This window comes from Ammospiza caudacuta, chromosome 28 (assembly GCF_027887145.1).
Source record: "Ammospiza caudacuta isolate bAmmCau1 chromosome 28, bAmmCau1.pri, whole genome shotgun sequence".
NCBI classification, from domain to species: Eukaryota; Metazoa; Chordata; class Aves; order Passeriformes; family Passerellidae; genus Ammospiza; species Ammospiza caudacuta.
The window spans coordinates 2649104-2673302 of NC_080620.1; the positions used below are offsets into that span (position 1 = coordinate 2649104).

A 24199-nucleotide genomic window follows, 5' to 3' on the forward strand; every position below is an offset into this window, starting at 1 on the left:
TAGAAGCTGGGAGAACCCCTGAGTGCAGTGCAGAGCTGATGGGGTTAATCCACCCTCAAACCCTTCTCATCTTTTTCTTCTCTTTTCCTCTCTTTCCATCCCACTCCTGCCTCCTCCAGGACCCTGCTTTCCTCATTCCCCTGCCTGCCTCGAGTCCTTCTCCTCCATCCCTTCACTCATCCCCCTCTCCCCTGTGACAGCGTTCACAGGGGTGTGAGGATGAGGGAAAAGACGAGGATCTGACTCCATGTTTCAGAAGACTTGATTTAGTATTTTATGATATATATTATATTAAAACCATACTAAAAGAATAGAAGAAAGGATTTAATCAGAAGGCTAGCTAAGAATAGCAAAAAAAGGAATTAATAACAAAGGTTTGTGGCTCAGACAGAGTCCGAGCCAGCTGACTGTGATTGGCCATTAATTAGAAACAACTCTATGAGACCAATCAAAGATCCACCTGTTGCATTCCACAGCAGCAGATAATCAATGTTTACATTTTCTTCTTGAGGTCTCTCAGCTTCTCAGGAGAAAAAATCTTAAGGAAAGGATTTTTCATAACAGATGTCTGTGACATTCCCCTGCAGGGGCGATGCCGGGGCTGGGGACGAGCCCGTGCTGACCCCGCAGTGCTGGCCTGGCACTGCCCACCCCTGCCAGCCTCAGGAGAGCACAGAGCAGCCAAGGATGCCTGCGGAGGGACCCGGGACTCCTCTCTGGACATAAGGGGTGGCCGAGGGAGAGACATGTGGGGACAGCGCCCTCCCAGCCGGCACAGATCTCCCTGCTCCGACACGAGCGGCGCTGACCATGGCCACAGCTTGGAGGCTCCTCACCTGGACCCTCACCCTCGGCCTGGCCGGGGGCACCTTCCCCGGCTTCCCCTTCCAGTCACAAGGTAGGGGTGGGGTGGGATGGGATGGGATGGGATGGGATGGGATGGGATGGGATGGGATGGGATGGTGAAGTGTGTAAGAGCCTGAAAGAGAGATGCAAGGCTCCAGGTGGCTCTTCAACATGCAGTTTATTGTGTCCAAGATGTTACAGCAGTCCAGGGTCATGGGTGACAGAGCTTGTGCCTGCAGCTGTCAGCTCCAGCTGAAGGCAGGCCTGGAGACACTTTGGTTTTAAAGTATATGCATTATATACTTTTCTTTTGGTTACAATGCATTAGATACTTTTCTTTGCTTAGCATCTTAATACAGTAGAACTAATCTATACCTTAACTTTTATCTATAGCCTATCATAACTACTGTAATTACCATATTTATGTTATCATTCTCCAATCACTAAAAGTCAGTACATTACAGTCTAAGCTAGAAGTTGTTTTTCAGTTTTCTTGCAGTAGAAAATTCTGAGACCTTTTTTATACTTGTCACATTTGCTGACTTGTTTGCCTGTGCTGTCTTTCTGCTTGATAAAAACATCTTCTTGTTTGAGGTGGGTTTACCCTTTGCTGTAAGTCATAAAAACCCCTTCTAACTAACACACCCTTTGGCTCCTTGGTTATCCAGTAAGACTGGATCTGCAATTCTTTTCTTCTATATCACAACTTGCTTCCATCTCTATCCTTTCTTCAGACTCTACATTCAAAAATCTTCCTGCCAAGCACACATATCTGTGAGACTTTTTGTCAAACTTTCATCCTTCCCAACAGTAGTGGTTTTGGTTGTGTCCAGAGTGACATCCCTGAGGAGATGCAGTGTCCAGCCCCACAGCACCACCAGCTTCTCCCACACCACCCCACCCTCAGCTCTGGACACATTTTTCCTCCTGGAAATGCTTTTCAGGTCAGGATCAGAGCCTCCAGCCCTGAGTCCCAGGTGCTTTGTAGCCACGGTGAGCACAAACCACCCTATGATTCACTCTTTTCCAAGCCCAAGTGGACTGCAAAGAGGCAAAAAGGAAAACAAAACACTTCCGACAGCAAATTTTTCCAAGCCTGAAGTAATTTCTGAGTGCAAAAAGTCACCCTTGTTTGCCCAGCCCCATCACAGGGAGGTGCTGGGATGGAGGAAAAGCTGGAGCATGGGAAGTTAAAGCCCTAATAGTTAATTCTGGCCAGAGGTGCCAGGAGTGTTTATGATTGGGAAGAATGGGAGCTCAGCCCTAATCCCAGAAAGTGGAAGGGCTGTCCCATTCCTGGTGGCCAAGGAAACCACTGTGTCAGGCTCCCACGCTGGAAAACAGAGGAAAAGGAAACTTTCCAGTGCTGCCCTGTGGTGAGAGTGCAGTTTGGAGCTGGCTGAGTTTCTGATGGCTGGGAAGGCTCTGAAGGTGAGGGCTGGCAAAATTCAAAATTCAGCCACCCTGGAGCAGCCAGGCTCCTCCTGCCTGCTTAGGAAACATCAACAAGTGGGATGCAGAAAGCACAGGAAGATTTTTCCAGAAGGAACAGAGGGAAAATCTCCTCCCACGAGGGCTCAGGAGGCTCAAATGCTCCAGGCATGAGGAGTTCAGGAGGACACTCAGTGAGAAGATGTCATGGTCCAGCACATGAATATTCCCCTTTTCAGCCCAAGCCTCCGGGGCTGAGGGCTGTCAGACAAAGCCAGATTGTCAGTTCCTTTGCTTCTTTTCTGCCTCTGTCAGGGTCAGGATTGAAAGCACTCAAGACAGTATTTCTTGTTCTGACTCAGATGTTTTTAGTTCTTATCTATGTCACAGTCTCACAAACTCTGAGTTTTACAGGACTTCACTCTAACAAACTAAAAATGGAGCTCCATCTCTCTCTCTACAAGGCCTTTTAAGGATAAACTGTCCAATTAAGAAATGACACCTAAATTATTTTTAATTTTAACCCAATAACCAACTACCCGTGGCCCACAATGTGGACTTTTTTATCCAATTACACAATTATCCATTACCTGCAGAGGAAAAAGCTGCATTCCAAAAACTGCTATCCCAAGGTTCTGCAGGCTGCAGTATTTGGGGAATTTCCCAGGATCCTGCAGGCTGGGCAGAGCCTTGGGATCCCAATTTTTGGAATGCTGTGGCAGGACCATGACCCTCCACCTGCACTGCACTCGGACTGGCATTGCTGGTTGCCCAACTCCCTTTTCAGGTTGAGTCTTGGTTTTGAAAGCCAGGTTTCTGCTCAGGAAGGCAGGAGCCTCCCCTGAAATGGCAAGTGTAAACCCCCTCCCTCCAAATTGCTATACATTTTAAATTAAGGAGCTCTGAGGCAAAAATATGGGAGCAAGAATAACAGTTTTTTATTAGGGAAGAAAATAATAAGATAAACAATGCAATAAACTAAACTAACACTGATAGGGTCAGAACACAACCTGACACCCTGTGGGTCAGGCTGTTGGCAGCAGTCCCATTGGAATTGTGGCTGCAGCCCTCCTGCAGTGTCAGGGGTGGTTCTGTTGGAGCAGGGGGGTTCTGTAGAGAAGGGTGCAGTCTTCCTCTGAAGATCCAGTGGAAGAAGAGGCAGCTGCTGTTCCTCTGGGGAATCCAGTGGAGAAGCTGTGCTGGTGTTCCAGAATCTCCAGATTATATCCAGGCAGCAATGCTTGGCTCCTCCCTCTGGGCTCACATCTCCCAATGGGATGCTGTAGTTCTTATCAGCCATGCAGAGACATTCAATAGCTGTTATCAGCAGATGTCTGCCCAGAGGGAGAAGTGGAAGAGATAAGGAAAACTGCCTACTTGACAAAACACAACTGCCATACAGATGGCAAATAGAACAAAATTTGCTTGACAATCCAGGACACCCAGGATCCTGCAGGCTGGGCAGAGCCTTGGGATCCCAATTTTTGGAATGCTGTGGCAGGACCATGACCCTCCCACTGCCATGCACTCAGGCTGGCATTGCTGGGCGTCCAACTCCCTTTGCAGGCTGCATTTCCAATACGTGTCCTTCCCTCCCCAGAGGAATTCCTCTCCAGCTTGGATCACTATGAGATCGCCTTCCCCATCCAAGTGGACCAGAACGGCGATTTCCTCACCTTCGACATGCGCCGCCAGCTGAAGCCGCGGCCGCGGCGCTCGCTGCCCTACGAGCCCTCGGAGCAGCAGGTCTTCTACAAAGTCTCTGCCCACCACACCCAGTTCCTGCTCAACCTCACCCTGCACTCCAACCTGCTGGCTGAGCACTTCACCGTGGAGTACTGGAAGCGGGATGGCATGGACTGGCAGCACGACTTCCACGAGGACTGCCACTACGCCGGGCACCTGCAGGACCAGTACCTCAGCTCCAAGGTGGCCATCAGCAACTGCAACGGGCTGGTGAGTCTGCCTTGCCTTGGCTTGATGGGGGCAGTGCCAGCTGTTTTGGTCCTCCAGCAGGTGGATCCATGTGGTGGGAAAAGCTTGGGGTTGGTGGCAAGCTTTATATTTAATATATTTTTTTTAACTCCACTTATTTCTATATTTCTATATTTCTATATTTCTATATTTCTATATTTCTATATTTCTATATTTCTATATTTCTATATTTCTTTATTTCTTTATTTCTATATTTCTATATCTCTATATCTCTATATCTCTAATTATATTGTATTATATATTATATATTATATATTATATATTATATATTATATATTATATATTATATATTATATATATTTATTTTATATATCTATTTATATATACATAATACTTGTATTTTTACATAAATTGTATATTATATATAATATATTTTATATATTATATATAATATACAAAATTTATATTATATATTTATTATATATAATATATTATATTATGCTATATTTATGTATTTATCATATATTATATTATATTTTATTTTATATGTTTATATTTATATTATTTTATATATTATAGATAATATTTTATGTTTAAAATATTATATATAATATTTTATATGAAGAAAGTATACAAAACATATGTATAAATTTTATACACAGTATAATATTAATATGTTGATATAAATATATTATTTTATATAATTTTATATTAATACAATATATTATATAAAATATATATAGTATCTATAAAATACATATAAATTTTTTATAATATAGATTTTATATTTTTATATACATACTTATCTTATATTTATTATATTTTATATTTATTATTCCAAACTGTCATTATGATCAGCAGAGATGCAGATATCCCTCAGACATCCATAGGCGTTCCTGATCTCTGCTGATATCTGTGTCACTTCCAGTCCAGTTTCTGGGCATTTTCCCATTGATTTTGGTTGGAATGTGATAATCCTGACTCTCTGGGGATACCCAGACCTGGCTCTTGCCAGGTTTTTCCAACAACAACAGCAAAGAATACTTTTCTGTGCTGGTGAAGAAGAAGTAAGGGAGGGCAGGGATTTCACAGGGCCACAAGTGCATCCAGATCCTTCCAGTTGCAGATGCACTCCTGGGGATCCCAGGTGCTTCTGTCCATGTTTCAGGAGATACAAAATGCTGATTCTGAGGGAAAAAAAAACCCTGAAATAATCGGTTTTTCAATATGAAAAATGAAACATCAAGAAGGGAGCAAGGTGGCATTTCCTCAAAATCAGCAAGGCTGCAGGAAGAAGGGTGGGAATGGTTGATTTTCCAAGTCCTGATAGCTCAAATTGAACATCCCAGTCCTAAATATCAGCAAGGAATCTTAGTGGTGGACATCAGTGCAAGAACAGCTGAGCTCTGGACTAGATTGCTCAGAGAGAGAGAGATCTTGGAAGATCTTTAGGAACAGGCCAGACAAAAGCCTCTCAAAAACCCTTCAGGTATGATTCATTAGCTCTCCCAGCCCTGGGAATAGACTGAGGGCTTCCATCCCTATTTTTCTGTGATTTTCTGATTTTTCTGGCTTGCACAGCACATTCCCTGAGCTGCCAGATGGAGGGATGGAGCAAACATACCCCATGAGTGAATCCCAAGGCTGATGGCTCCCTTGGAGGGGTAGAAAAAGCCTCTCAGGGCCAGGTTCATATTTCTGCTCCAGCCTCACCTCCTGGAAGCATTCAAAGAGCTTCCAAAGGGGAATGAATTCCCATTTGATTTATTGCTGGGTGACTCTGCCAGAACAGTGCTGTGGGTTATTAACAGAAAATGAGAATCTGACTCATTTTATATCACAGAGTCTGAAGATTCCAGCTCACAGCCAACAACCCCGAGCTTCACAAACCCCTGAGCTGCACAAACTCCTGAGCTGCACAAACTTCCAGAGCCCTTTGTTTGGACATGGGAGCTCTGCTCCAGTCCCAGGGAATTTCGTGGTGCTCACAAAGGCTGAACTGGCCCTGCAGCCCTTGGAACTGGGAGAATTCCATCCCCAGGCCGTGTTTAGCTCTGGAGAGGCACCAAGGCCTGTCTGGAGGAGAATGCAGCCAGGCACAGAGAGGGACAGAGGGTCATCCAACAATCTCTCCTCTGCCTGAACTCTGTCCTTCTGCCCTCCGGAGGGATGGACACAGAGAGGATGGGGGAGGAAGGCTTTGGGGTCACTGAGGACAGTGGGGCTGGGGATTGGAGCAAGAGGAGTCTGGAATGTTTTTAGCTGGATTTGGGCAAGAAGAGTCTGGAATGTTTTTAGCTAGAGGTAGAGGTTTTTAGGAAGAGAGGAATGTTTTTAGCTAGGTCTGGAATGTTTTTAGCTAGAGAGGGGGCTGGATTTGCCATGAGAGATGTTTTGCAGTGCTCTGGGTGACCAGGAGCTGCTGATCCACTCGTGGCATCCCCCATCCCCAGCAGGTTCTGCTCCAGGAGGGCATCACCCATCCTGGAAGGGACAGGAGAGGGCCTCAGGTGCAGGTTCCTGCGGAGGGGGCACTGCACTGCCCCACCTTTGCTGCATGGGCACCTGGGCGCTGTGGTGGTGACTGGGCACAAACTGGGACCTGAGCTGGTTATGGGGTGAGCTGAGCACAAGGAGGAGGGAAAGGATGACTGTGAACACAGTAATGAGCTCCAGCCATCCTCCTGCTCTCCAACTCCCACATCCTCAGGAACTCCCATGCCTGCAAGGTTTGGTTTTGAACCTCTTTGTGTCAGAGGAACAGCCAAAAGGCCAAATTTTCATCAGACAATCCCAGAATGGTTTGGGTTGGGATGGACCTTAAAATTCATCTCATTCCACCCCCTGCCATGGGCAGGGACATGTCCCACAGTCCCAGGGTGCTCCAAGCTCTGTCCAGCCTGGCCTTGGACACTCCCAGGGATCCAGGGGGCAGCTTTCCTGGGGAGCCTCCTGAGCCCAGCACGAACAGAAGTGTCTGGAGGGACCCAGGCACCACATTCCTTAGAGAAACTCAGTGCCAGGAGCTGGGATGGAGCTGCTGTTGGGCTCCCAGAAACTTCTGGTGTTGCTCAGACCTTTTAGGTCAAGGGAATGTTGCTGTGAGCGTGGAGAGGAGGGACCCTGCAAGTATCTGGTGGGTTTGGTGATGACACCACGGAGATCTGCTCCTCCTGGCTGTCACTGCCTCGCAGGACAGGTGAGGAGGTGAGGAGGAGGATGGACCCAGATGGGGAGGATGGACCCAGATTGGGAGGAACAGATCCAGATGAGGAGGAACAGATGCTGATGAGGAGGATGGACTCAGATGGGGAGGAACAGATCCAGATGGGGAGAAACAGATCCAAATGGGGAGGATGGACCCAGATGAGGATGGACCCAGGTGAGGAGGATGGATGCAGACAAGGAGGATGGGTCCAGATGAGGAAGATGGACCCAGATGGGGAGGAACAGATCCACATGGGGAGGATGGACCCAGATGGGGACGATGGACACAGATGAGGAGGGATAGACCCACATGAGGAGGAACAGACCCAGATGAGGAGGATGGACCCAGGTGAGGAGGATGGACACAGATGGGGAAAATGGACCCAGGTGAGGAAGATAGACCCAGATGGAGAGGAACTGACCCAGATGAGGAGTCCATTCCTCCTTATCTGGAGGAATTAGGAGGAATGGACCCAGATGACCCCTCAGTCACACAGCTCTGGCCCCAGGCCATGGCTGTGCCTCTGCCAAGTGTGGTATGAGCTGACAGTGCAAACCCTCCTTGCTCTGCAGCTGACCTGTGTGAATCACACACAGGATATCCACTGCAGCTCCCCCACAAACCACAGAGCTCCCTCAGGACCTCTCACCACCCCCTTCACCAGCCCTGTGTCACGTCCATGTCCAGCCCTCACAGCTCAGTCCTTGGAGTCAGCACTAGGACAATTCCCAGGCTCCTGTGGCATCCAAGCCTTGCTGTTGGAAGGTGAGACGGAGTAGAAATTCTCTAAAGTAGAAATCCATTTTGATTTAGGTGAAACGTACATCTTTGAGTTGAGTGTGTAGTAAGAAAACATAGCTATGTAGCCTGACTGCAAAAGCCTAGGCTCAGAGAAACTGCTTCAGTGAAGGACAGAAATAAGGGGGGAGACAGAGAGTGATAGAGAGAGACAGAGAGACTCGAGGTAGAGGTTTTTAGGAGGAGAGGAATAGTTTTAGCTAGGTCTGGAATGTTTTTAGGTTGACCTGCTGTGACAGCAGGTCAACCTAACCTAGGAATTCTTTCTGGTAAAGAAGAAATAGCAGCAAATGTTACTAGAAATTCGTAAAAATGAATATGTATGAACCTATTGTGAAATTTTATGCATATGTATCTGAGAGGGGGATAAAAAGGGATCTGAAGTTCACAGAGGTACGAATGTCTTTTAAGGAGAGAAATCTCCACATGCATCTGGCACTGTAATGAACATACCAGCTTTACAACTTTCACAAAGTTGTGGAGTTTTTGGTTATCTCCGCAAAACAAAGGTGCCAGGCAGGTGTGGAGCCTCTGCAGAGCTGGAGTGAGAGCATCCCTTTGGCATTGGGATGGATTTGGGGCAAGACTCGCTCTGCCCCCGGGCTGGGGATGACCTCCTTCCCCCATCCCACACCACAAAGCTTTTCCAGCTGGCTCTGCCGGGCTCCCCTGGCCTCGGGAACCTCACAGTGCCTCGCTTGTGCTTGGAAAGTGGAGCTGAGCCAAGAGCAGCAGAGCCTGGGGCAGGAGGAAATCCCCCGGCACTCGGGAATGCTCACACAGTGAGGCATTGAGCTCGGCCAGGGAGGGGACAGGGACAGCCCTGGCAGTGACAGTGCCCAGAGAGGGGACAGGGACAGCCCTGGCAGGGAGTGACATGTGACTGTGTTCACAGGGGTCTGAGGATGATGGAAGAGATGAGGATCTGACTCCATGTTTCAGAAGGCTTGATTTATCATTTTATGATATATATTACATTAAAACTATACTAAAAGAATAGAAGAAAGGATTTCATCAGAAGGCTAGTGAAGAATAGAATAAGAAAGAATAACAGAAGTTTGTGGCTCGGACTCTCTGTCTGAGCCAGCTAAGCTGTGATTAGCAATTAATTAGAAACAACTAACATAAGTCAAAGATCCACCTGTTGCATTCCACAGATTTATGAAAATCCTTTTCTTTGGATTTTTCCTCCTGAGGAGCTGAGAGGCCTCAGGAACAAAATGTAAACAATGATTATCTGCTGCAGTGGAATGCAACAAGGTGGATCTTTGATTGGCCCATGTTGGATGTTTGCAATTAATGGCTAATCACAGTCAGCTGGCTCAGACAGAGAGCTGAGCCACAAACCTTTGTTATCATTCTTTGCTATTCTATTCTTAGCCAGCCTTCTGATGAAATCCTTTCTTCTATTCTTTTAGTACAGTTTTAATGTAATATATATCATAAAATAATAAATCAAGCCTTCTGAAACATGGAGTCACATCCTCGTCTCTTCCCTCATCCAAGAACCCCTGTGAACACGGTCACACCAGAGAAGGGGTTTGGCTCTGCTGGTGGCCTCTGCTTAATCAGCCTTCAGATTTTAAATATTTGGGGTGTTTCCCAAAACCTCTGGGGATTTACCCCTCTCTGCAGCTCCAATTCCCAGCTGCTGGGGATGGTCCTGAACTGCTTTTTGGCTGTTTTGGGAAGGCCAAGCTCAGAGCTGAGTGCTGCTGTGCTTGAAGGGCTTTTTGGGATCCCACAGGGATCCCACTGAGACCGAGTGGGTGGAATAGGAAACAACTCATTCATAACTCAGCAAGGCAATGCTGTGATTTCCAGAGGACTTTAGTGAACGCAGATGTCCCAAGGCATCCACCACCATCTGGATGGGTTTTCCTCTGCTCTGTGGCTTCCTGTAGTTCAGTGTTTGTGCAGGATTCCTCCTCAGATTTTGTCAGCCCCCAGAAATTTGGGGTTAATCTGCAAAAACCTCACCATGAGAAGCCACCAGGTTCTCTGTGCACCTCTGGTGTTGCCTCCCCTCTTGCTGTAGTTGAGACAGAGACAATACAAAGCAACACTGCATTTTCAGAAGGCTTCAAACATGTTTTTGTTATAGCATGCATGCTTTTTATACATTTTTACAAAGCTCATATGAGGTTAATCAGCAAAAACCTCACCGTGAGAAGCCACCAGATTCTCTGTGCACCTCTGGTATTGCCTCCCATCTTGCCATAATTGAGACAGAGACAATACAAAGCTACCCTGCATTTTCAGAGGGCTTCAAACCTGTTTTTATTATAACTTTTCATACATTTTTACAAAGCTCATAAGTTTACACTTTACTCACTGGTAATGAGATACAGACAAAGTGTTTATTGGAATAGTTGCAGGTTTTTCTTATTTATCCTTCTTTCTTTCTTGGTTTTTATGTCAACAACCTTGGTAGAAAATTCTTTCAGGGGTAAACATGGATTCTCTTCTCAAACTTCTCTCTGGCTCCCAGAAATGGCTCTAAAACCTCTTGCACCCCCTCTGTTCCCTCCTGCAGCACGGGGTGATCGTGGCAGATGAGGAGGAATATTTCATCGAGCCCCTGAGCCCTGGAGCCAACGTCAGCATGGGGGGAGAGGGCAAGGGCAGCCCCCACGTGGTGTACAAGCGCTCGTCCCTGCAGTACCCTCACATGGATGCAGCCTGTGGAGTGATGGGTAGGTGCCCCCATCATCTCCTCCTCAAATCCAGCCCAAAACCCCCTGGGGAAATCCTGGCAAAGAACCAAATTTATCTCCTAAATTTGAGATTTTCTTGGGTTTGTTTTTACCTCTTTCTGGTGGTCTGGGCTTTGGGAAGATCCTGTCCTCTCCTCCTCACAGCAGGGCTTGAAAATTTGTAAATAGAGCATGGAATGGGAGAGGGAAGAAAACAAACCTCTTGTTTTTCTTCAGAAGAATCCTCCCAGATTTGGCCAATTTGCAGAGGATTGGGAAATCACAGCTCACGTGTGCTCAGCTTGGCTTTGGGGTTTTTGTCCATGTTGGGATAACTCTGCTGCTGATGTGGAAAAGGCCCTTGGAGGGGGGGATGTGGGGCCTGGCCCATCACAGGGGACTCTGGGGGATGTCTAGGGACAATGGTGACAGCACATGTCTTGGTTTGGAAAGACAAGAGTCTGCTAAGGAAGGCAGGAGCCTCTCCTGAAATGGAGAATGCAAACCCTCCCCACCCCTCCAAATTGCTATAAATTTTAAATCAAGGGGCTCTCAGGCAAAAATATGGGAGCAGGAAATAACAGTTCCTTAATAGAGAAAGGGGGGAAAAAAGGATAAAATAACAACGCAGTAACCAAAACAACACTGACAGAGTCAGAACCCAACCTGACACCCTGTGGGTCAGGCTGTTGGTGGCAGCCCCATTGGAATTGTGGCTGCAGCCCTCCTGCAGTGTCAGGGGCGGTTCTGCTGGAGCAAGGGGGTTTTTAGAGAAGGATGTTTCTGTAGTAAAGGATGTATTCTTCCTCTGAAGATCCAGTGGAAGAAAGAGGCAGCTGCTGTTCCTCTGGGATATCCAGTGGAGAAGCCGTGCTGATGTTCCAGAATCTCCAGATTATATCCAGGCAGGAATGCTTGGCTCCTCCCTCTGGGCTCACATCTCCCAATGGGATGCTGTAGTTCTTATCAGCCATGCAGTGACATTCAGTAGCTGTTATCAGCAGATGTCCCCTCCCGAAGGAGGAGTGAATGTGGTCACTCAAAGAGAGAGATAAGGCAAACTGCCCACTTGACAAAGATAATCTGCCATAGAGATGGTAATAGAAAACAACTTGCATTGCAGTCTTCAACAGCACATCAGCCCCATTTCTGCACCTACACGGCTTTGACCTCCAAAAGGACCCACAAATACCAGCTCTGGCCTCTCCCCATGAGACCTCCTGGTCCTTGCCCTTCCCACCAGTCTGTCCCAGAGTCTGGCTGGAATCCTGTGTGAGCAGGCAGAGTTTCACCATCTCCCCAAAATGCTGCAGGATGCTCCTCCCTCAGTTCAGAGAGGCTCTGTAGGGCTGAGGGAAGTTGCCATCCCTACCTTTTCAGTTTGGATCAGTTTGTGGGAGCAGACCAGAGCTGGCCCTGATTGCTCCTGGCTTCTCTCCAGGCTCAGAGCAAGGTTTTGGGGTCAAAAATCCTGCCAGGGACTGGGAGTGACTGGGGGGGACTGGGAGGGACTGACACCCTGTTTGGGTGTCACTTCAGGGTGTCCATCCCTCACTGCCCCAGCAATGACACTTGGCCAGATGAGGAGGCACTGTCACCTCCTCTGAGTGTCCCCAGAGCCACCAGCACCTCTGGAGCTACCCTGTGCTTCCCTGGCCCTGCCCATCCAACTCCCAAAGCCCTGCTGGATGCAGACTCCCCTCCTGCTGACTCCTTGCCACATTCCCCAGCTTCCAGAAATAATTCAGCCCTCTCCTAATTGCTTCTTGGAAAGCAGAGATGTGCAGGGGGAGCCAAAGTTTAGAACAACCACAGCACAACAGCTCCAGCAAGGCCACCCTGTGGCTGGACATGTCCTGTCCTGCCCTGCCCAGCATTCCTGGGCTCTGAGCAGCTCCAGGAGCTCCTCTGGATCTCTAAAGGAGCTGGAGCTGGGAGGATTTGGGGCTGCTTGAGGTTTTGGGGCTGCCTGAGGTCTGCCCCATGACTGGATGTGATGAACCTCAGAGCAGGTTAGGAAACCTAACCTAACCTGGGAGGGTCTGGGAGCAACTGGGAGCGACTGGGACAGAGCAGCTTTGTACTGGGAGGGACTGGGAGTGATTGGGAGGCACTGGGACAAAGCGACTTTGTACTGGGAGCCGGCAGCTTCTCCCAAGGGCATCCCAACCATCCTGAGGGCATCACAACCATCCCAAGAGCATCCCAACCATTCCAAGGACATCACAGCCATCCTGAGGGCATCCCAACCATCCCAAGGGCATCACAACCATCCCGAGGGCATCACAACCATCCTGAGGGCATCACAACCATCCCAAGGGCATCACAACCATCCCGAGGTCATTCCAACCACCCTGAGGGCATCCCAACCACCCCGAGGGCCTCACAACCATCCTGAGGGCATCTCAACCATTCCAAGGGCATCCCAACCATCCCAGGGGCATCCCAACCATCCCAAGGTCATTCCAACCATCCCAAGGGCATCACAACCATCCCGAGGTCATCCCAGCCATCCTGAGGGCCTCACAACCATCCCGTTCCCTCCCCAGATGAGAAGCCCTGGAAGGGGAGGCACTGGTGGCTCCGGACACTGAAACCCTCCCCGCTGAAGCCCTCAGGCAACCACAGCCAGCGGGGCCAGCTGCCCCTGAAGAGGTCGGTGAGCACCGAGCGCTACGTGGAGACCCTGGTGGTGGCTGACAAGATGATGGTGGGCTACCATGGCCGCAGGGACATCGAGCAGTACATCCTGGCCATCATGAATATTGTAAGTGTTACACCCACACCAGGAGCCTCGTGGGCTGGGGGAGAACTCCTGTTCATCACCCTGTCAGGAGAATTAATCCACAAACATCAGAGGTTTGTGTCCAAAAAGGAGACAAACCTTTTGCTTTATTAAAATAAAGGGAGAGGCCATGGGGCCTCTCAAATTTTTGGAGGATGCAGCCACCTTTTAATCCCAATTTCCCTTCTCTTTCCCAATTTCTGAAGTACTTGAGAGGTTCAGACTTCCCAATACACCTGATACCAAAGATTCCCCTCTAATCTATAACCCTCCTTTTTAATTTTAATTCTTACGGAATTTAGGGGTTTTTCCCCATTGTTTCTTTCATCTTTCAAAATCCAATTTCATTTATCAGCAAACCTACAATTTGTTTGTGAAGGTAAATATCATTTGCCACTCATCAATTAGCAGAATCCTTCCTGTTGTTTCTTTTACCTCCTAGTGCTGGTTTTATCTACCAGCACCCCCACAGTTTGTTTCTAAAGACAAATCTGTCATTCTTTTCAACCCCTAAAGCAGAAAGGGAAAAGGAGATTCTCCTGTATGAAGCAGGATGGGAAAATGGGATCTGTTCCAGGCTGGCAGTGGCTTCTCCCCTGGCTCTGAGCAAGGTGTGAAAAACGCCAATCACTTCTATTAAAAATTTTAAAAGTTTAATAGTAATAAAATGGTAAATAAAATTTTATAAAAATAGTAATACAATTAGAGTAATAATAATTTGGACAAATTGAATTAGGACAATATGAGACAATAAATACAAAGAGGACGTCTGGGCACATTTTTCTGGGCAGCCCGAGGCCAAAAAAGGACACAGTTAGCAAAGGATTAACCCTTAAAAACAACAGCCTGTTGCATATTCACACACCTCATACATGATGCATAAATTCCATTCAAACACAGGATTCTGTCTGCTCAGTGTCAGCTTCTTCCTCTGAATCCTAACAGCCCCTTCGAGGCGGGAAGAAGTTAATTTCTTCTGATAAGAGAGCAATAAATTCTCTTTTTCTGAAAGATTCAGGTGTCCTGTGGCTGCTCTCTCACTGCGAGTCCTTTCTTTAAAAAAAGTATCCTACATAGCATAGTTTCTATTTTAATATTTTTTTATAACCTAAAACTATATTTAACACTGTACTTAAGAGAATTAATACAGCATCACTTCCTAACACAACACATATAATATTCATTTGAATATTTGCAAAAAGCCAATCATAAAATACATGCATTTTTCACAAAGGTTTTTGGGGTCAAAAATCCTGCCAGGCTGGCAGCGGCTTCTCTCCAATCTCATAGCAAGGTTTTGGGGTCCCAAAATCCTGCCAGGCTGGCAGTGGCTTTTTCTTAGGCTCAGAGCAGGTTTTGGGGTCCAAAATCCTGCCAGGCTGCTGCTGCTGAGCAGAGGGACCCCGGTGGGACCCCGGAGCCTGCAGAGGTAAACTCTGTCCTGTCTGACCCCGGGCTGGGAGAACAAAGGCCTTTCTTAGAGCAGCATCTCTCAGCCCAAATTAGCATTGCAAACGCGGCCAGGCAAGCTGAGAACCACATGGGAAAGCAGAAGGACGGGCAGCTCTCACGCTTGGGGGCTGAGCAGAGAGAGGGGCTCAGAAATTCCCCCCAGAGCTCTGGTTCTGGTGTGGGGCTCTGCAGGCGGCAGGGTACCAGGCTGGATGCATTAACAGCCCTGCTGGATCCTCCTGTGAGGTGAGATGGGTTTGGAAGTTATCCATCAACCCTCTGAAAGCCCCTCTGTGACCGCTCTTTGTCCCGTCCTCCGCAGGATCGCTTTCCACGCTTTGCATTTCTAAAGCCCCGACGCCAGATTTTCCAAACAAATCCCGGTTTCATCTGCTCCGAAACAATCCTGGGGGATGCTGTGGTCTTGCCGATCCCACCGAGACATGCTGTGCCCTCCCCTCAGCAAAGCTCCAGCACCTGTGGGGATTTTTGAGGATTTTGGAAATGCCATCCAGTGGGGATTTTTGGGGATTTTGGAAATGCCAGCGGTGGGGGCTGCCCTGAAATAATAAACAGGGCAGCGTGACGGTGTTCACAGGGGTTTTCGGGTGAGGGAAGAGACGAGAATGTTGACTCTTATGTTCAGAAGGCTTGATTTATTGTTTTATTATATATATTACATTAAAGTTATACTAAAGAATAGAAGGAAAGGTTTCATCTCAGAAGGGTAGCTAAGCTAAGAATAGAAAAGGAAAGAATGATAACAGAGGCAGCTGCCTCAGACTCTCTGTCCGAGTCAGCTCTGCTGTGATTGACCATTAATTACAAACAACCACATGAGACCAATTACAGATGCACCTGTTGCATTCCACAGCAGCAGATAATCATTGTTTACATTTTCTTCCTGAAGCTTCTCAGCTTTTCAGGAGGAAAAAATCTTAAGGAAAGGTTTTTAATGAAAATATGACTGCGACAGGGCAGGAGACTTTTTCTCCTTTTTAATGCCTTTATTAAAAGTGATCAGCTCAAGGCTGGGAGACTCGATGGATGCGTGGTCTCCATCGTTGCTCCCAGGGTGACTCGGAGGAGGAGGAATGTGCAGCTTTGTCCACTAAAGGACAGAGCTGGGGGTCCTGTCCTCACAAGAGCAGGGGGTTTGAACACCGTGCTTTTCAACTTTTGGGTCTTCCAGTCTCCTGGTCTTGGTTTCAGATGAGGTCTTAGCTCAGGGTGAGAGGCTACAAAGGTTTTCTGCATCTCTGCAGGCTCGGTACTTTGTTTTTCACGTCCAGACATCACTCTGATCTCTTAATTCTGTGTTGGCTCGTTGTTTTTGGGGTCTTTTCGGTAAGTTTGGTGGGGTGGCTTCCCATGGCATGCTGGTCTCGAGGTTATTTTGCATCCTCTCTGATGCCCCCACCATATCCCCTCCCCTCACCGTCCAGGGAGAAGGACAACTTAGCCCCAGGCAGGGCCATACCGATACAAAAGGAGCAATTAACACGAACAACCGGTGATTACAATAACAAAGAGGTAGAACTTCACCTTGGCAGCAACTGGTTTAACTGGCTCTATAACACTTTTTTTCCAAAAAAAAAAATTGGCAGATTTTTTATTTATAACAGGGATTTTGGAATTGCCAACAGTGGGGGCTGCCCCACCTGGGCTGAGGGATTTTGGCTTCTCTGCTCTGGGACAGCGAGCCCTGATTGTGGTTTAGGGAATTCTGCTATTCAAGTGTCTCATTCCCATCCCTGCTTCCCAAAAATGTTGGGTTCAGACCCCCCCACAGCAGTGCCCAGTCCTTCCCAGCTCGCTTGGCCACGGAGCTCATTTTTAAGACTCCTCTTTTCTTATTTCTTGGAGGTCAGGTTGCCAAACTTTTCCAGGACTCGAGTCTGGGCAATATTGTCAATATCCTGGTCACCCGGCTGATCCTGCTCACGGAGGATCAGGTAAGCTGGGCTTTGCTGAGCCTGTCCTGGGTCTGCACTTCCCTTCAGGAGCTCTGTGTCCCCCCTGGATGTCACTCCCAGGAATTCCCCCCAGTGACATCCTCCCAATGCCCCCTGAGGACTGGACTGAGCCGACCTCTGGGAATTTGAATTTTTCCATGATAAGGTGACTTTAGGGAGGTTTAAGCAGCTTTAGTTCTCCTAAAGTCATATTGGAACCCTGGCTGCTGAGAATTTCAGACTTTCTGTGCTGCCAGGTACTGACCCCTAAGAGAAAACTGCATTGACCTGAGGCTGTGGAGAAGCTTCCAAAATGGAATGATAGAACTGGGATTGTGGGTGTGGAGTTTAAATAGAAGTGTGTGATATCACAGAGTTGAAGGTTTTAGAATACAGTAATATAGATAAAGCAAGATGGAGGTTTTAGGGCGGAGGCTGGTCCTTCTTCTTCACCTTCTTCTTCTTCACCTTCTTCACCTTCTCCTTCTTCTCCTTCTTCACCTTCTCCTTCTCCTTCTCCTTCTCCTTCTCCTTCTCCTTCTCCTTCTCCTTCTCCTTCTTCTCCATGGGTTTGGGTGGCATTGTGTAATTGGATAAAAAAGTCCCCATTGCGGACACGGGTGGTTGGTTATTGGGTTAAAAGTAAAAATAATTTAGGTATCATTTCTTAATTGGACAGTTTATCCTTAAAAGACCTTTTAGAGAGAGAGATGGAGCTGCATTTTTGGTTTGTTAGAGTGAAGTGCTGTAGAACTCAGGATTTGTGAAACTGTGGCATAGTCTAATACACTAAATTAATAAACATCTTAGTCTAATACACTAAAGTAATAAACATTTGAGTCCAAAGAAGAAATATCATCCCATGATTTAATCCCAACCCTGGCAAAAAGTTAAGACTGACAAAGTCCCATTTTTCTTGCTTTCTTATGGCCTCCATGAGGAATTGGGGCTGTCTGCAGTGGTGTCAGTGCTCTGCTGGCACGGAATGGGCAGTGCCTTCCCCCCCAAAGCTTCCCTGGGAACACCCTCTGCCATTGCTTCCATTGCAGCCCACGCTGGAGATCAACCACCACGCCGGGAAATCCCTGGACAGCTTCTGCAAGTGGCAGAAATCCATCGTGAACAGGAACGGCAACGGGAACGCCATCCCGGAGAATGGCATCGCCAACCACGACACCGCCGTGCTCATCACCCGGTGAGCCCTGTCCCCTGGGCTGGCACTGTCCCCTGGGGGTGGCACTGTGCCCTGGGGGTGCCAGCTGTCCTGGACTCCAAGCTCCTCCAAAGCTTCCTGACTTTCAGTGGGTGCAGATTATTGCAGTTCAGATTATCGCCCTTCAGTTCAGTCTATCAATCTCCACCCCAGTTTGTTATCAATCTCTACCTTCACTTTTGTTATCAATCTCCACTCCAGTTTATCACCCTGTACCCAGTTTGTTATCAATCTCCACCCCAGTTTTTTTATCAATCTCTACCTTCACTTTTGTTTTCAATCTTCACCCCAGTTCGTTGTCACTTCCCACTCTTCCCTTGGTCTTTGCTGGGATGGATGATGGATGGATGGATGGATGGATGGATGGATGGATGGATGGATGGATGGCAGATGGATGGATGATAGATGGATGGATGGACATGGATGGATGATGGATGGATGGATAGATGGACATGGATGGATGGATGGATGGATGCATGGATGGATGGATGGATGGATGATGGATGGATGGATGGATGGATGGATGGATGGATGGATGGATGGTCAAAAGGAGGACACAGAGGATGTCAGGGATGGTGGAAGGAATGGCAGAGCAGCTGGAAGGGACACAGGATTCTGCAGGGATGGAGGGCACAGGGAATGCTGAGTCCCCAAGCGCTGCTGGCTGTGTCCAGGATTGTCCCTCCAGTCCCCACAAATCCCTCCTTGTCAGATGCAAAACACTCCAGGAAAGGCCAAAGGCAAATCCAACATTATTTTGTGCCTTTCCCCCTCTCCTTCAGAGAAAGAAATTCAGGAAATGAAAGTGCTGGTGAGGGGAACCTCCAGGTGGGAGCTGCTTCCTTTATCCATGTGCTGCCCTCCTGCTCCAGCTCCAGCGTGAGCCTGGAATCCCCCACTGATGAGACCCCACAGAGGAGCGACAAAAGGGCCCCTCATCCCCAGATTTCCCCCTTCCCGAGGGGGCTGCAGCTTTTTCCTGCCCTCCCTCCCCACATTTGTGATGCAAACGCCGGCTCCGAGCTCTCCGTCCTCCCTCCAGATGTTGGAGCCAGCCCGGAGCCGCTGCTGAGCCTGGACAGCGCCCGGCGCATCCGGCCCGGGCCCCAATAAATTCCCGGTGTCCCGATAAGATCTTGCTGAGCTCGGGGCTTTTTATCCTCCTGCAGGGACGTGTCAAAGCAGAGCCTCCGAAGGCTTTAAAGGCATTGGCCCCAAACAAAGCAACAAATGTTTTGTACTCTGCTGGGTTTCCTGCCGAGAGGAGGGGAGAGGTTTGGGCACTTCCAGGGGCCAAAGGGACCGGAGCCATCCCTGGGAATGTGTCACATTTAACCCTTCGTGTGCTGCAGCTTTTCACCGCCCACCTTCATCACTGAGGGGTCAGTGGGGCTAGCAGTGCTGGAGGGTCCTGCCTGGTGTCCCCAAACCCGCTCTGGGGTCACAATCCTCAAATATCACCCCATGGGTGTCTCAGACCTTCTCTGGGGCCACAGTCCTCGGGTCGTGCCCACCCTATGGGTGTCCCTAAACCTTCTCTGGGGTCACAATCCTCAACCCTCACCCTGTGGGTGTCTCCAGACCCGCTCTGGGGTCACAATCCTCAAACATCACCCCATGGGTGTCCTCAAACCCGCTCTGGGGTCACAATCCTCAAACATCACCCCATGGGTGTCTCAGACCTTCTCTGGGGTCCTAATCCTCAGCCCTTAACCCAGGGTGTCCCTAAATCTTCTCTGGGATCACAATCCTCAACCCTTACACTGTGGGTGTCCTCAAATCCACTCTGGGGTCACAATCCTCAGTCCTGCCTACCCCATAGGTGTCCCCAAATCCACTCTGGGGTCACAATCCTCAAACCTCACCCCATGGATGTCCCCAAACCCACTCTGGGATCACAATCCTCAACCCTTACCCTGTGGGTGTCTCCAAACTTGCTCCGGGGTCACAATCCTCAAACCTCAACCCGTGGGTGTCTCAGACCTTCTCTGGGGTCACAATCCTTGGTCCTGCCCACCGTGGGTGTCCCCAAATCCCCACTGGGGTCACAATCCTCAACCCTCACCCTGTGGATGTCCCCAGACTCTCTCTGGGGTCACAATCCTCAACCCTCAACCCGTGGGTGTCCCCAGTCTTCTCTGGGGTCACAATCCTCTGTCCTGCCCACCCTGTGGGTGTCTCCAAACCCGTACTGGGGTCACAATCCTCAACCCCGACCCTGTGGGTGTCCCCAAAGCCACGCTGGGGTCACAATCCTCAATGCCACCCCAACCTGGCTGTGGGGTGTCCCAGCCCAGCCCAGCTGCCCCCTGGTCCCCCAGCTGATCCCACCCTCCCCAGCTCTCAGCCTGGCCCCCTTCAGCCCAGATTTGCACACCCCAAATGTTGACCTTTGCAAGGAAATGAGAACATTCCCTCTCTAACCCAAACTGGTCTCATTTGGAGCTTCCACCTCTTCCTATTTTGAGGATGGTGTGTTTCCATCTGGAAGAAGTTTTTCCTCTTCTTGTTTTACTTTTCCTTGTACAAACAGAAGATTCCTTCATGCAGTGGCTGGAAGTCGAGGCCAGGAGCAGAGGGAAGAGTCACCTTGAATCAACCCAGATTGGATTTGTTTGGAAAATTCTCAGTAAAGAACTGAAAAAAAAATCACTTCAGCATTTTCATGAAACCACAGTGGGATTTGAAATAGAACATGTTTTCAAACTCAAATGTTTTCTTTATTTTTAGTTTGTTTTTAATCAGAATTTCATATGCCCCATCCCTGGCAGTGTCCAAGGCCAGGCTGGACAGGGCTTGGAGCACCCTGGGGTAGTGGAAGTTGTCCCTGGCGTGGCAGGGGGTGGAGGGAAATTATTTTTAAAGTCTTTTCCAACTCAGACCATGCTGGGATTCTGTGTTTCTCTGTTTGATTGATGCAATTTCCTGCAAGAAACCTGAGCTGGCAGAGCAGAGGTTGGCCTTGTCCTCTCCCCTCTGTGCCTGATGCCTCCCAGGAGTGCTGGGGAGCAGAGCTGGACCCACCCAAACCCAAAGAGCTCCAGGTCTGGCATAACCTTGGCATAACCTTGGACAAGGAATTACCTTGTCCCTGCTGATTTATGGAATCATTAAGGTTGAAAAAGGCCTCCAAGATCATCAAGTCCAACCTTTGACTGAATCCCCTCGCCCACTAAACCACATCCTGAAACACCTCCAGCAGTGGTGACTCCACCACTGCCCTGGGCAGCCCATTCCAATGCCTGACAATCCTTTCCATGAAGAAATTTTCCCTAAAATCTGATCTAAACCTCCCCTGGCACAGCTTGGTGCTGTTTTCTCTCCTGTCCCTGTTCCCTGGAGCACAGCCCAAACCCCCTGGCTGTCCCCTCCTGTCAGGAGCTGTGCAGAGCCACAAGGTCCCCCCTGAGCCTCCTTTGCTCCAGGCTGAGCCCCTTCCCAGCTCCCTCAGCCTCTCCTGGGGCTCCAGACCCTTCCCCAGCTCTGTTCCCTTCCCTGCTCATGTTCTACCACCACATTTCATTAAAACCAAACCTCTGACCTTGCTCAGCTCTGCCATTAAAACCCTCAGTGAATCTCAGCCTGGGCACAGTGAGTGCTGTCCTACCTGTCACCATTGGTGTTTCCATCCCAGAATATTTCACGGGCTGGTTTGGAGTGGTTTGGATGTGAACACATGGGCAAAAGGACAACCCCCAAAATCAGAAATGTCCTTAATGCCACCTTCTCTCCTTCACAGGTACGACATTTGCATCTACAAGAACAAGCCCTGTGGCACCCTGGGTGAGTGGAAATCTGACACCCCCTCAGCAGCCCCCAGCAGCACACAGAACTTTGGGAATGTGATGAGGATGGGCTGTGCCACCCCTCTTCCAGCTGTGCCACTCCTTTTCCAGCTGTTCCATTCCCTTTCCAGCTGTGTCATTCCCTTTCCACCTGTGCTATCCCCATCCCACCTGTGTCATTCCCTTTCCACCTGTTCCATTCCCCTTTCCAGCTGTGCCATCCCTTTCCAGGTGTTCCATTCCCCTTTCCCAACTGTTCCATTCCCCTTCCAGCTCTCCATCCCCTTTCCAGCTGTTCCACCCCCATCCCACCTGTTCCATCCATTCCCACCTGTGCCATCCCCATCCCAGGTGTTCCATTCCCTTTCCAGCTGTTCCATCCCCATCCCAGCTGTGCCAGCCCTTTTCCCAACTGTTCCATTCCTTTTCCCAGCTGTGACTCCCTTTCCCACATTTTCCATCCATTCCCACCTGTGCCATTCCCTTTCCAGCTCTTCCATCCATTCCCACCTGTGCCATCCCCATCCCACCTGTGCCATCCCTTTTCCCCTTGTGCCATCCTTTCCCACCTGTGCCATCCCTTCCCAGTGAAGTTGTAGCTCCTGTCCCAGTACCAGTCCAGTTCTTTCCAGCCTCCTGTCCCTTCTGTGAGCACTAATCCAGCAGCCCTGAGCTCAGCTGAGCCCTGGAACTCCTCCAGCTCCAGCTCCAGCCTGCTGATTAAGAACCACTCACATTTTTAGGGCTTGTCCATGGCCTGCTGGAGTTCCTGGCTAAGCAGAGAGAAATCTGACAGTTTTGTGATAACTGCAAAGGGAGTTTTTATTGTCACAGCCCTGTCTGGCTGCAGCTCCTCCTTTGTCTTGTCCTGGTCTAGACTGGGCAGGCAGGGATTTCTGCTCTTCATAACTGTGGGGAGAGCTGGTGGATCTCTGAGTGCTGGGATGGCTCAAATCATTCCCCTAGCACAGCCAGGCCCTTCCCTGGACTGGGGCAGGGGCACAGCTTGTGCAGAGGGAATTTGCTGTCACAATTCAGAGAGAATTTCAGCATCACCAAATCCTCCAAATGAGCCAGCTTGCTCAGCTCTCCCTGGCCAGATTCGAATGCCCCAGAGCTGGTGAAGCCCATCTGAGATTCCCTCACCAGGTTTGTGCCAAGGACTGCTCCCCTTTGCACTATTTGGGTACAAAATTCAGAGGATTTTTGGCATTTCTGAGCCTGTCACTCTTAATTCACCATCAGTGCTGAGTGACCATGTCCTGTAAGAGCCATGAGTTCATCCCAAAGCCCAGTGCAATGGTGAGAAGGAACTGCTTAAAGTAGAAACAGGTGATCCCTCAGCTGGGAAATAATATTCATTTACTCCAATGGTTTCAGAAAGCTGAACATTGCCTTATTAAGATATACTATATTACACTAATACTATACTAAATTACATACTGAAGAGATGTACACTAATTCTATACTAAATTACGTACTAAAGAGATACAATACTGAAGAATACTAAAGAAAAACCTGTGACTGTCTCCAGACAGTGGATCCAATTGGTCAAGAAATAAAACAACCTTCACCAGAGTCCAATTAACAAATCACTCTGGGTGAAAAATCTCCATAACACATTCCACATGTGCCAAACAACAGGCGCAGCAAGTAGAGATAAGAATTGTTTTCTCTTCTTTCTCTGAGCCCCTCACTGCCTTCCTGAGGGAAAATCCTTGGGGGAGTTGCGCCTGCTGCAGTGAAGAGGCTGCAGCCACGGATGCTCAGTGCTACAGAGCATGAAGAACACCAGGCAGCCGCAAACACCCCCAGGTCCCCTCAGCCACCCCGAGGTGGCCCTGTGTGACAGCTCTGTCCCCTCCCCAGGCCTGGCCCCCGTGGGGGGGATGTGTGAGCGGGAGAGGAGCTGCAGCATCAACGAGGACATCGGGCTGGCCACGGCCTTCACCATCGCCCACGAGATCGGCCACACGTGAGTGCAGCTCCTGATGCTCTGGCCCTGCCACCAGGGGCTTGTTATAGATACATATGATCTATAATCTATTATAGATTATATATATATATATATATATATATATATATATATATATAT

General features: G+C 48.8%; 1 protein-coding gene across 1 annotated transcript in view; it reads left to right on the forward strand.

Moving 5' to 3' along the window:
- Positions 1-24199, forward strand: part of ADAMTS10 (ADAM metallopeptidase with thrombospondin type 1 motif 10) — a 73315-nt gene that overhangs the window by 16086 nt on the left and 33030 nt on the right. Inside the window, exons 2-9 of the mRNA XM_058820996.1 lie at positions 588-898; positions 3878-4233; positions 10755-10914; positions 13464-13681; positions 17023-17106; positions 18156-18301; positions 22059-22102; positions 23974-24079. Of these exons, the coding sequence (XP_058676979.1) occupies positions 811-898; positions 3878-4233; positions 10755-10914; positions 13464-13681; positions 17023-17106; positions 18156-18301; positions 22059-22102; positions 23974-24079 (1202 nt within the window). The 5' untranslated portion in view covers positions 588-810. The remainder of the gene's footprint in view (positions 1-587; positions 899-3877; positions 4234-10754; positions 10915-13463; positions 13682-17022; positions 17107-18155; positions 18302-22058; positions 22103-23973; positions 24080-24199) is intronic.